This window comes from Echiichthys vipera, assembly GCF_963691815.1.
Source record: "Echiichthys vipera genome assembly, chromosome: 14".
In the NCBI taxonomy this organism is placed as follows: Eukaryota; Metazoa; Chordata; class Actinopteri; order Perciformes; family Trachinidae; genus Echiichthys; species Echiichthys vipera.
Window position 1 is genome coordinate 28,062,353 of NC_139839.1, and position 14,383 is coordinate 28,076,735.

The 14,383-nt window shown below is 37.2% G+C and overlaps 2 protein-coding genes across 2 annotated transcripts; both read left to right on the forward strand.

The window, feature by feature from the left end:
• Positions 1–256: 256 nt before the first annotated feature.
• lim2.1 (lens intrinsic membrane protein 2.1) lies at positions 257–4,826 on the forward strand (the record flags this gene model as incomplete). The annotated part of the gene is made up of 5 exons (XM_083926559.1): positions 257–315; positions 440–621; positions 2,022–2,171; positions 2,432–2,566; positions 4,765–4,826. The coding sequence occupies 5 exons, from the start codon at positions 257–259 to the stop codon at positions 4,824–4,826; spliced, it is 588 nt and encodes a 195-aa protein (XP_083782685.1).
• A 6,326-nt stretch (positions 4,827–11,152) lies between these two features.
• bsx (brain-specific homeobox) lies at positions 11,153–13,303 on the forward strand (the record flags this gene model as incomplete). The annotated part of the gene is made up of 3 exons (XM_083927018.1): positions 11,153–11,396; positions 12,182–12,372; positions 13,061–13,303. 3 exons carry the CDS (start codon positions 11,153–11,155, stop codon positions 13,301–13,303), a joined length of 678 nt encoding a protein of 225 aa, XP_083783144.1.
• Positions 13,304–14,383: the final 1,080 nt, after the last annotated feature.

A 14,383-nucleotide genomic window follows, 5' to 3' on the forward strand; every position in this document is an offset into this window, starting at 1 on the left:
AAAGCATCGCTGGACTTGATAGAGGCTGGACACGCGCGTGTGTGCACTGGGGTGGGGGTGTATGTAAAGCCCATCTTCAGGGACTGATCTCCAGGAGAACAAAGTGGAGCATACACACACAGGCGCCCCCGCTGCGCAATCCATTGGAAATAATATGTTCATTACAACGCAATTACTGACACTTAGACCCTCTCTCCCTGAAGTGTGTGTGTGTGTGTGAGGTGGAGAGAGGAGGGGGTCCTGCCACTGACCGCTGATGCTAAGTGACCTTATGTTCCTGTGTGTGTGTGTGTGTGTGTGTTTGTGTGTGTGTGTGTGTGTGTGTGTGTGTGTGTGTGTGTGTGTGTGTGTGTGTGTGTGTGTGTGTGTGTGTGTGTGTGTGTGTGTGTGTGTGTGTGTGTGTGTGTGTGTGTGTGTGTGTGTGTTTGTGTGTCTACAGGTGCAGGATGTACAGCTTTATGGGTGGAGGTTTGTTCTGTGCAGGCGTTGGGAACATCCTCCTGATCGTTTCCACAGCAACCGATTACTGGATGCAGTATCGGCAGTCCAGCAACTACATGCACCAGGGTCTGTGGCGCTACTGTATGCCGGGCAAATGCTTCCCACACAACGACAGCATTGGTAAGTGTTGCCAAGGCGGGTTCATGTACAGTAGTTGGCTGGGAGTTTACTAACTCTCAATTGGCTTGACAAACACATCGGAAGGATCATCGTCATTTTATTGGCTAGGGCAAAGCTCACATTTACTGACAATGGCGGTTACTATACACTTATGCGATACACACTATAGTTAAAGTGTCATTCCAGCGTAAAATCATCCCAGGATCTATTTTGGCAAATACACTCATCAAATAATCCACTGAGACCATTTTTTTCATGTAACAACTATTAAGAGAGAAATCCCTGAGTGTCGCTAACAGCTGTGGCTAACATTGATTAGCTCAGGGCAGTACGGTGAAGGTATTCAAAGGTCTTTTTTAACCACTAATACTGCTGAAAATAACAGCAAACCTCTGCAGCAGCATGAGAAGAGTCCCTGTACAGAGAACAAAGCACCAACAACGTAATTAACATAAAGTTTATGTTTTTGCGCCCAAATTACACTTTAAGCCTCTAAATATACAACAACACACAAGCATTGTGTTACACAAATGCTACATGGATATTTGCTCACTGAATGCAGTACATATAATTCCAATTTGGTATTGAATCACAAGGCATTTTTCAGTACTTCATACTGAGGAGGGAAATATGTCGGTTCCCAAATGTATCTCAGTTGGGTACCCAGTCCTAGTGGAAACTATGTAAAACATTCAGCATGCTGGCAAACAAGCTTGCCACCTGAACAGCAATATCTTTTTATTCCTAATTTGAATTTGTAAGTCCAGCTGGGCTACCTTGCTATCCCATATAATAAGACTGAAATTTGACTAGTAGCAGTAGCATATGGACTTCATAATGTTAGGTAACATGAAGGTTTTTCCACTGCATTTCACTCGAATATCTGAGATATATTTGTGACTGCCCCCCAAAACAACGTTTTCATATTACATATGCAAGAAATGAGAGCAATTTCTTTTTACATTACGCTGTGAATTACACAGAGAGTGTTTAATTTGTTGATAACAAAAATACGTTGATATATATATATATTTTAAGTTATGGTCATTTTAATTAATTTGGTCATCATGGTTATACTTTTAAAAAATTATAAAATATAGTTGGCCCCCTATACGTACACAGCAGAAGAAACCCCTCCATGCTGTGTTAAATACAGCTTAGCTTTCTATTAGAGTGTGTCATGGGTTTGAACGCTTCTGTTAAAGATCAGTTGATAGATTTAGGATTTCCATCTGACACTGATGAAAAATTGGTCTATTTTTTCTGAAAGATGTTTACCATTCTTCACCATATTGGCTTGTTAACATGGCCTGAACTAGGTCACAACTCAGATCATTCACCTCTGTGGACTTGCACTGACCCCACCAGTGACTTCTATTGACATTTGACCCTGTCCACAGCCCACTTAGACGCCACCCGAGCCCTCATGATCCTCTCTCTACTGGCCTGTTTCATTGGAATCATCATTGGTATTATGGCCTTCATACATTATTCCTCCTTCGACAGGTTTGACAAAACCTTTGCTGCAGGCATTTTGTTTTTCATCTCATGTAAGTTCAACTCTATTATATTGTTTGCTTGATTTGTTGGTATTGTTTTTGTACTTTGTTGATTTTGTTTTAGCTGTAATTTGCATTTGATTGGACCTAAATTGATCAATTTATGGCCATGAGTGAAATACATCATAAAGTATAATTTCAGCAGTGATTTTCTAACTGAAAGATACAACTCCCATGAGCAGCCAGTAGCAATGTATGCCCATTTGTGTAATCAGACACATTTTCTTTACATTCTCCTTTTTTCCTCTCAGGCTTTTTAGTGTTTCTAGCAATGGCAGTGTACACTGGTGTGACTATTAACTACTATGGGAAACGCTATGGAAACTGGAGGTTCTCCTGGTCCTATATCATTGGCTGGGTGTCAGTGGTTCTCACCTTTTTTTCAGGTAAGCATGCTACTCAACAAACCAAACTGCATTAGACCCCTCGTCTTTCACAGTGGTGCCATCAAATTCCTTCATTTGTCAGGGTTCCACTCATGGTGTTCACTTTTAAATTCAGTTACATTTGACTGTCATCGTTTTCTGCTGAACTTCTATTGGCTGGCTTTAAGTGAGTTCCTGGATGAAATAGCATAAGGCTGTCCTCCTTCACTGTTAGTACATACACCTATGAAAAGTAATGCACTATATTTTGCATGCATCCGCATTTTTATTGCTGTAGAAATGACATCGGGAACAAAGAAAGAGATCAGGAGACCCAGTAAAGACCCCAAGGGTCAGGGTGGTGGATAGGTCCCAAACAACAGGAATCACCCAGGGAATCAGTGTCTGTGTCCCAGAAGTACTGAGCCAAATCACAACCTTTTTTCTTATCTTAACAAAGTTGTTTTGGTGAGAAAACTTAACCATCCATTTTTGCTGCCTAAACTTAACCGTCATGTTCATGTACCATTCACTGTTTCATAGCATTACATGAACAGAAGAAGAAGAAGAAGAAGAATTCCTTTATTAGTCCCACAAATGGGGAAATTCAATTTTCACTCTATTATTTTTAATTTTACACACACACACACAGGCCCGAAATACACACACATGCTCAGACAGGACCTATATACATGCAACGGATGGAGAGATGTTATTGTTCATAATTTGATAGAATGTCATCTATGTCTATACCGTTGCTGTACTAGTAGATTTTTTTTAAATAACCAAGGCACTTCAACAAAAACCTTTATTTAGTGAAAAAATCAGTGATCTAAATTAGAGAACAGTAACCACTGTGTCAGAAGAGAAGATTTCAACAATGTTTTCTTCTATGGATTCAAAAATGAACAGGAAGTGTAGAGGCCACAGCTTTGAATGACTTCAGCACATCTGCACCCACAGGACATCACTAGTTTCTCACACTGCTCTGGTTTGATCTTGGTCCATTCTGACTCACTCTCTTCCACAGTTCACTAACTGGAGTGGGTTTCTTACACATTACTTTGTTGCCAAGTATTTTCCAGAGATTCTCTACTGGGTTTAGATCTGGACACAGAGGATATTCTATCAAACTCTGAGCAATAAAGAATAACAGCATTTCCGAACAAATCAAGTATTAATAACGTGTTCTCTAATTTTAATCTCCAGTATATATATATATATAAAGACATTTTGCAAGATATACAAATTGTTGTGCATACGTTTTGCTGCGGTAAGATATTGTTGGAGAACATATGTTATGAAGTCATGGCAAGCAACAAGTTCATATACTTTTTAGATTTATAATGTATTTGACATTATACCATGTTGTACCTTTTGAAAATTCAGTGCATAGAAGATAAAACTGTTTTCACCTCCACATATTATCAAGGCCTCAACTAGTACCTAAAAACCCTATGGTATTCATACTGCATGTACTATGTAATAAAGAAAACAACAAGTACAGACTATGTAAAACACAAAACGCAGAAAACAGTCAAACCATACAGTACATGGACCAAGCCATAGTCAAGCAGCTGAATCCATGATGTGAGTAAGCAATCAGTAAGTGATGCTTGTAGTAAGTGCTCATCTCTGAATCCTCCACCATGCTGTGCAGTACCTGCTGTTCAGCAAGCTTTTAGCTGTACTGAATATGAAAATGGTTCAGAGGTAAACACCATCCATATGCTGGAAATATCATGATGTTCCACTGTTTGCAGGTACTGGAAGTAACAGCAAAATTACAAAGTAGAACGATAATGGCTAATAAGTAATTGACGGAAAACATTAGGACCATATACATGTATTTCCTCTTATAATTTGCATGCACTCATCAGATGCCTGAGTGTGTATGTATTGTATGTTATATTTTTTTTACATAGCAGTGTACCTTAAATATGTGGCATAATCATTTTGGTTGGTGATGATATGAACACAAAGCAGTTCCAAAGACTTACATAAAAAAAATATAAAGAACTATTCAATGCAATTTTCTCACAATGTCACCGAACATAGCAAAATAGTAATTCACCAGCATTTTTCTGGTATTGTTGTTAAATTAAATAAGTAAACAACAAACACTGCACACCCAATGGTTCTCATTTTATCGAAGGGACAGTGAAATAAGTCATTTACATTCCCTGGATAACAAAGACCTCCCCTGTCTTTCTTTGCAGGTATATTTTATTTGTGTGCCTATCGGATGCATGAATGCCCCAGGAGTGCCAACTCTCATTAGAGGACTTAGACCATCATCCAGAAAGAAACAATGGACCAGATGTTGAGCGCTGCATTGAGGCTGTGTGGATTCTGACCATCAACATGGAAGCAGAGCTTACCTCTGGAACAGGAACGACCAAAGTTTCAGTGATTTCAATAAAAAGATTGGGGAGAATATGACTCTTCATTTTCATCCACAGACACTGTGCATGTCCGGTTACACATTTTTTTAAATTTTTTTTATTGTTGTCGTTGTCTGATAAGGTTTTTGAAGGCTGAACAGCTGGCTTCATGTCACTAGTAGCCTATAGTGCCGCAGTCAGGCTCCCCCTTTTCTCTGATGATGCCGTGTGTCCATAACCAGAGAATGATTCATTATTATGACTCTAAAAATTAGATTAGAAAAAAAACACCTGAACCCACATCTAGGCTTTATATTCACATGCAAATATGTTAGCAAAGTCTTTTTTCATGGGGGTTTGTTGTGGTGTATAGTTTTTGTCTAATGTAAAAGTACAATAAACTGACTTTTCCTAAAGGTTGTGCACAAATACAAAGGGGTCACACAAAACAAAAGACAAAACCTATGCTTATATGAAAACTGTACTCATCGATAATCCAGCAGTAAACGAAAAAGGGCTTACAATTGACATACATATATTTTAGAGATATATTATGTACTATATGTATTAAGTCCTTCTTCTTGCCTCCATTTATTAACACTCGTGTAGACTAAATGGGTTCCATTCAGACCTGAACATTAAGTCTTTTACTGTTCAATGTCAACAAGATTCAACATTTCCACCTGGATATACCCAATCTTTAGATCTGTTGTGGTATTTATGAAAATGAGCACATATGTAATTAGATTGTGCCCCATTTGCCCATGTGATACGTGTAAAACATTTTTTCCCTATTCACATGAGAAAAATAATGAATAGGTGAATGCAAGGGGAATATTTGGATCTTTTTAGAAACTTACCCCTATTGGGATTTTTCAGAGCTTTTTTCCCTTACTTTGCTCAAGGTTGACCCCTACTTTGGCTTAAATGACTGGACTACGTCCGTATATTTGACTGAAGATATAAAATACCATGATTCGGCAAAAGGTCATGTTTCTATAGAAAGGAGTGGCGTGTCCCGTTATTCCTTTGCACGACTGCTTTGCAGCCTAGCAGCCCAACATTAGCCAATGCACTGCTCCAAAGCTCTACATTTTACTTAATGAAATAGCCACGAAAAGCCGCTTAACGGCGCATCAAGAACGGATCCTTAAGACGATGGCATCACCATTTGTTTCATTTACTTTCTAGTTTTCCCCGAAAAGCAACTTGATATCCCGGCGCGCTGCATGAAAGCGGCTAACGCACAGCCGGGCGCGCACGGTGACCTCCACCTGCGTTGGCTCTTTTTTTCTGCTGCTTGATTTAGCCTGGCATTAAAAAACACAGATATTTGTTATGTTGTATATGGTGCTGTTTTTTTTGTTGGAAACATAAATGATACAATGCGTACTATCTAAAAGCAGAAGAGTGTCCACATTTGGCACCAGCTTCAGTCATGGATGGGAGTTATTATTGAGTTTGGAATTGTTCTTTCTCATACAGGAACAGAGGACAGTACAATTGAAACAACATTAACCATGACCCCCCCCCCCCACCCAAGACCGTAAACTACAACATAATAGTAATAGTTAAGTATTGTATTCAATTAAAGAGAATAATAATAATAATAATAATAATAATAATAATAATAATAATTAAAATAATAATTATAATAATAATAATAATAATAATAATAATAATAAAGTTATAAAATAAAATAAAAATTACATATAATATATAATGGTTGTAAGCCTAGGAGATAGACATATGTACAGGTGCTGTGGCATGGACCTGAGTGAGGCTGCAGTGCACCCGGCTACGATCTCAGCTCCCTGCGGTCCTCCAGCCACTGTGATCCCCGTTAAAAGAGAGAAGGCTGAACATGATCTTTTCTGAAGATGGCAGCTCGTGGTGGGAGTTATTATTGATCGTCTTCAGGTAGAACTCATGTACACTCCTCATTATATGCCAAACGGTGTTGGATTTGCAACCATCCGGCTGCTCATTTAAATGTTGAGCGCATACGTCCATTTAACATGCAAGTAAACGCAGCACAACACAACTGGCTCCCACTAATTCATGTGTTCTCCCTCTATCTGATCAAATGGAACTCCTGTCCTCCAGCCGGAGGACTGCAACTTCCGCTCTAACATCTCCCTTAATTGCCTAATAGCATTGCAGCGTGAATTCTGCCTACATTAAGACACTTTCACATTAACCGGCCTGATTGGAAATGTGATGGCAACACCATATCAACAAATTACAGCGCACCGCTTTCTTTCGCAAATGGGCACAGGAGCGGCACTTGTACTCTCCCAGATTTGAATACCGACAATTACAGCCAATTTGGGCGAAATGACTCGACAGACCTGCAGCAGAACAATCCTCCCGTGACACCGGCTCCACGACTCCATTCAAAAAGCACAACATGGAGGGAGAGAAGCTGCCCGGGGGGATATCCCGGACTATTCCAACACCGTGGTAAAGTCGGCGTCAAGTCCATTATCGGCACGGATGACTTCTACAAAGGATATTATAGGAATATAGGAGTAATCCAAAAGTTATCAAATGGCCGGTCCATGCATCTTGTACAGATATTATAATAATTTATGAGGAAATACACACACGGAGGCTATGGCGTAGCCTGTAATAATTATGTATTTATACAGAGGACCGCAGCAATGGAAAACTTATTTTCCACATCGACACATGTCAAAAGATATATTTTCTATATGAGAAAGTCACCTTTACTCCCACTGAATGTGCTAAAGAGAAGCCATGGGTGCAGAGCCCCCCACAAAAAACCCTAAATGATTCTAAATTAAACAAATGTATTTTCCGACTTCACATTCTTCACATTTTAGATTCACATCTAAACAGAAATGATTGAAATGGTGTGAAAAATCATTTTGTTGGGTCAACTTGTGTTGTGTTAATTGTGCTCTTAGAACTGTATTTGTTTGTTTGTTTGTTGTCAGAACGGTTTACCATTGCATCGTAGACCTTTTCAAAGTTGTAAACATGAACATTCTAAATGTGTGCTAGTTTATTTCCTGTTGCAGTGAATGTGAATGGCAAAAGCTGACAGGAAGTTAAAAAGGACCAAGACTGTTGCCTAGCAATGGGATTCAGTTGAAAAGGTCAATAAACATGATCAGTTTGTTTACACAACTTGGTTAGGACTTCATATTTTCATATTCATCCATATCAGTGAATCATGCATAAAGTAGTCCCCCGCACTGGGAGGAGAGAAAGATGGTGAGAAGAACTGGGGCTGAGTAGACCCTTAAAATGATGATTTACTAATATAACAGTTAAAATGATGATTTACCGATATAACAGTTCAGTAAAATGATGATTTACTAATATAACAGTTAAAATGATGATTTACTAATATAACAGTTAAAATGATGATTTACTAATATAACAGTTTAGTAAAATGATGATTTACTAATATAACAGTTAAAATGATGATTTACTAATATAACAGTTCAGTAAAATGATGATTTACTAATATAACAGTTAAAATGATGATTTACTAATATAACAGTTCAGTAAAATGAGGATTTACTAATATAACTGTGAAAATGATGATTTACTAATATAACAGTTCAGTAAAATGATGATTTACTAATATAACTGTTAAAATGATGATTTACTAATATAACAGTTCAGTAAATGATGATTTACTAATATAACAGTTCCGTAAAATTATGATTCACTATTATAACAGTTCAGTAAATGATGATTTACTAATATAACAGTTCAGTAAAATGATGATTTACTAATATAACTGTTAAAATGATGAGTTACTAATATAACAGTTCAGTAAAATGATGATTTACTAATATAACTGTTAAAATGATGATTTACTAATATAACAGTTCAGTAAATGATGATTTACTAATATAATAGTTCAGTACAATGATGATTTACTAATATAACAGTTCAGTAAAATGATGATTTACTAATATAACAGTTCCGTAAAATGATGATTCACTATTATAACAGTTCAGTAAATGATGATTTACTAATATAACAGTTCAGTAAAATGATGATTTACTAATATAACTGTTAAAATGATGATTTACTAATATAACAGTTCAGTAAAATGATGATTTACTAATATAACTGTTAAAATGATGATTTACTAATATAACAGTTCAGTAAATGATGATTTACTAATATAACAGTTAAAATTATGATTTACTAATATAACAGTTCAGTAAAATGATGATTTACTAATATAACAGTTAAAATGATGATTTACTAATATAACAGTGAAGTAAAATGATGATTTACTAATATAACAGTTCAGTAAAATGATGATTTACTAATATAACTGTTAAAATGATGATTTACTAATATAACAGTTCAGTAAATGATGATTTACTAATATAACAGTTCCGTAAAATTATGATTCACTATTATAACAGCTCAGTAAATGATGATTTACTAATATAACAGTTCAGTAAAATGATGATTTACTAATATAACTGTTAAAATGATGATTTACTAATATAACAGTTCAGTAAAATGATGATTTACTAATATAACTGTTAAAATGATGATTAACTAATATAACAGTTCAGTAAATGATGATTTACTAATATAACAGTTAAAATTATGATTTACTAATATAACAGTTCAGTAAAATAATGATTTACTAATATAACTGTTAAAATGATGATTTACTAATACAACAGTTCAGTAAAATGATGATTTACTAATATAACAGTTAAAATGATGATTTACTAATATAACAGTTAAAATGATGATTTACTAATATAACAGTTCAGTAAAATGATGATTTACTAATATAACAGTTAAAATGATGATTTACTAATATAACAGTTCCGTAAAATTATGATTCACTATTATAACAGTTCAGTAAATTATGATTTACTAATATAACAGTTCAGTAAAATGATGATTTACTAATATAACTGTTAAAATGATGATTTACTAATATAACAGTTCAGTAAAATGATTATTTACTAATATAACTGTTAAAATGATGATTTACTAATATAACAGTTCAGTAAATGATGATTTACTAATATAACAGTTAAAATTATGATTTACTAATATAACAGTTCAGTAAAATGATGATTTACTAATATAACTGTTAAAATGATGATTTACTAATACAACAGTTCTGTAAAATGATGATTTACTAATATAACAGTTAAAATGATGATTTACTAATATAACAGTTAAAATGATGATTTACTAATATAACAGTTCAGTAAAATGATGATTTACTAATATAACAGTTAAAATGATGATTTACTAATATAACAGTTCAGTAAAATGATGATTTACTAATATAACAGTTCAGTAAATGATGATTTACTAATATAACAGTTAAAATGATGATTTACTAATATAACAGTTCAGAAATTGATGATTTACAAATATAACAGTTCAAATGATGATTTTTAATATACTACATGAGGAATATTCAAATGTTATAGCTGAAAAAAAGCTAAGCCTAAGATAAATTATTTTTGTGGAAGTCACCGACAAAAATATTGCCTTGAAATGGAAATGAGATGTGTCTTCCAATAAAGTAAACCAGTGAAACCAACAGGCCCTGAGTGGTTTTCCCAGCACTGAGGGGAGCTCCCGACATAACAGCAACATCCAGGCTGTCATATTTGATGAATCCATGAGCACCATAACTGCAGCTCCATAGATCCCATGACTGATGGCACGCCTGCCTCCTCTTGTCTTTAAACACTAGCGTATATTTAGGCTAAATACAGAATCATTCTTCCACAAGGTCATAGTGTCCGCGACCTGGCGGAAACAGCGTGGTTGCTAGGCGACCGCACAAGCGCCGTACGAGTGGTGATTCTCGGGTGGCTCTGCAGTCGCTATTCGAATGGCCCGTGACGCGACCCAGGTGCGCGGCATTTCTGCACTCTTTCCTCTTTTTTTCTTTATCAGCTTCGAACGCGTCTCAGCCAATGAGAAGGAGGAACGGAGCCCTCGCGTCTTCCCTCCGCCCATCCGCTGCTCTAATTGGCTGACGCGTAAATCAATTTCCCCAATCCGCTCTTTTCTCTGAATAAATGCTTGTTGGAAAAGTGCCCTCCCACTGACATCTGTGTGATGGTCGGCGCACTGTCATCCACCGATCACACACACAGGGGCTGCATTTAAGCCCGGGACACTTGGAGAGAAGAGGCACAAGCTGATGCACGTTCACAGGCAGGGAAACACACCAACTAACACCATGAGTATGAACTATGCGTCTGCGGCGCCCACGCACAGGTCCACGTCGTTTTTCATCGAGGACATCTTATTGCACAAACCTAAGCCGCTGAGGGAGGTCCTCCCCTCGCCGTTCTGTAGCTCCCTGGCCTCTCGGATGCCCATCTTGGAGTACGGATACCCACTCATGCCAACTCCAATACTGGCCCCGCATCCGCACCATCCCCTCCACAAGCCTGAGCACCACCAGTACTTCTTCACTTCTGGTAAGCACGGAGAGCACGCGGGCCAGGCAGGGGGCAGAGGCCTTCTGTCAGAGCCCATCGGGCCTCTACAGCACCCTGTGTTACTGGGAAACCAGAGCTTCAAACGCTGCATTTGTTTATTCAAAATGGAAAGTCTGTCAACTCTAATTTTTTTTATTTAGCACTTTATTAAAACTAAAACCAAAATTATGAATCTATAAATTGACGTAATCTTGCAATTTCCCAGCTCGGGATCAATAAAGTATTTCTATTCTATTCTATTCTATTAGCCTACATGAATGCGTGTGGGGACAGAAGCTCATCTGTACTGATAGATGATGGCTGAAATGAATCCCATCGCATACATCATGCAGGCGGGAATAAAAGGCGAGCTGGTCTCCAATAGCTCCGTATTACAGGGTATACAAATAACCATATACATATATATATATATATATATATATATATATTATCAATATTAATATATTAATATTAATAATATAATATGTCAATATAATATTGAGTCCTCCTTTACTTCATTAAAGCACAGTGTACAATTGATATTATCGTATACTTCTGTTCATCTGCATGTATGTATGTCCAACAGCCAAATATTGTTGCTCTGATTATTCTGTAAATAATTATTGTAAAGTAAGATTTTTTTTTTTGTTTTTTTTTACATTGACTCTAAATCCACTCTCATATAAATTCCCAAGCGCCCGTCCCTTCCGTGCCTCAGTCAGGTAGATGAAGAGTCTTCTTCTGTTGAAGTGTGAATGTCTAACCTGTGATCCTGTCCCCTGCAGGGATGCAGATGCCGGCCCTGTTCCAGCACCACGCAGAGTTACCGGGGAAGCACTGCAGACGCCGGAAGGCCCGGACGGTTTTCTCCGACTCGCAGCTGTCTGGCCTGGAGAAGAGGTTTGAAATCCAGCGGTACCTGTCCACACCGGAGAGAGTGGAGCTGGCCACGGCGCTCAGCCTGTCCGAGACACAGGTAGAGTACTCTCTCTCTCTCTCTCTCTCTCTCTCTCTCTCTCTCACACACACACACACACAGTGCAGGAGCTGCAGGGATGCTAAGGAGCAAAATGTGTGTCTTTGTTTATTCTTCACGGTTAAAGCCCAAAGGAGAATAGAATAGAGATTTAGAGAGAATAGAGACTTTATTGATCAAGCTGGGGAATTGCAGTGGTGATAGTGGCGATGCGGGTGGAAACAACCACACTGATTTGCGTAGCCTGTATATGACCCAGCATATGCCTTCATATAAAAATAAAAATACCCCCCCACTCGCCCCACACTGGGCAGTCTTTCTCCTCCAAGCTCGGGTCATCTACCGGAGGCTTCCTGCACAGTATCTTAGCTGCTCCAAGGACTGCGCTTTTCCGGACAGAGATCTCAGATGTTGTAAACATATATATATATATACAGTATATACTGTATACGGGCAATGCATTATAAATAAGTAGCACATGAAATAAATAAATAAATAACACAGAATAAAAAGAGAGTTAATGCAGTTGCTTGTTTGTCGTTGAGGTTTATTTCAATAACCTACAATAGCCTAAAATAAATCTAAATGATAAACCCAATATTGATACTGTCTTGGATTTGCAGAGCACTAGATCAAAAGCGTAGTCTGTATTTCGGCTCCTAGGTCTAACTCCGCTTCCCTCTTGCAGGTAAAAACGTGGTTCCAGAACCGGCGGATGAAGCACAAGAAGCAGCTGAGGAAAGCGCAGGATGAGCGGAAGCCCCCCGGGGAGCTGGAGCGGTCCGCGGACAACTCCAGCGACAGCGAAGTGAACGAGAAGAGCGCGGAGGAGCTGAAGCACGGACTGGAGCCGGACTCGTATCTGCTGGAGGAGAACGACGACGACGTGGATATCGAGGATGACATTTGCTCCCCGGATCATCTACTATAGTAGGCCGCACGCTTGTTTTCTAAGCAGCGACTGTAACTGTGTTAATGAGCTGTAGATAACACTGGGCCTGTGTGCTTTTGGAGAGTAGGGCGGAGGCTGGAGGCCACAGTACACTGTTCATATGTATTCAGAGAGGCATAGTGGCTTCTGTCCTCTGTAGTGTACAGGCGGAGACGTGTCCTGCTGTTATGTCCGACAAAACACACAACAGGCTATATGACGCTACTGGTATTATTATTATTATTATTATTATTATTATGTGCCCCATATTATTAGTAAAAAGCCTAGTCATTTGTTTTATTAAGAATTTTGAATGAGCTAGTTGGAATGTTGGCTTTGTATCACGCCTCCGCGTCATTCTTCCCCATCCTTTTGCACTTTGATCCCAAACGAAACTGTCCTTGCCAATGTATTTTTACTGCTTTTCTTTCAATCACATGATTCCACTTTGAATATTTCATTTGCTGTTTTTCCATGTTGTTGAAAGTTTTGTAAATCGGGTTCTGGTCGAAGACACTGCAGTGACTGTCATTTATATTTGTGTCTGTAAATACATATAAATATATATATAGTATATAAATAATGAATCGGTTGCCGGCTTCGTTTCTTCTGATAAACCTTTTACTGAACTGTTATATTAGTAAATCATAATTTTAACTGTTATATTAGTAAATCATCATTTACTGAACTGTTATATTAGTAAATCATCATTTTAACTGTTATATTAGTAAATCATCATTTACTGAACTGTTTTATTAGTAAATCATCATTTTAACTGTTATATTAGTAAATCATCATTTACTGAACTGTTATATTAGTAAATCATCATTTACTGAACTGTTTTATTAGTAAATCATCATTTTATTTAACTGTTATATTAGTAAATCATCATTTTATTTAACTGTTATATTAGTAAATCATCATTTACTGAACTGTTATATTAGTAAATCATCATTTTATTTAACTGTTATATTAGTAAATCATCATTTACTGAACTGTTATATTAGTAAATCATCATTTACTGAACTGTTTTATTAGTAAATCATCATTTTAACTGTTATATTAGTAAATCATCACTTA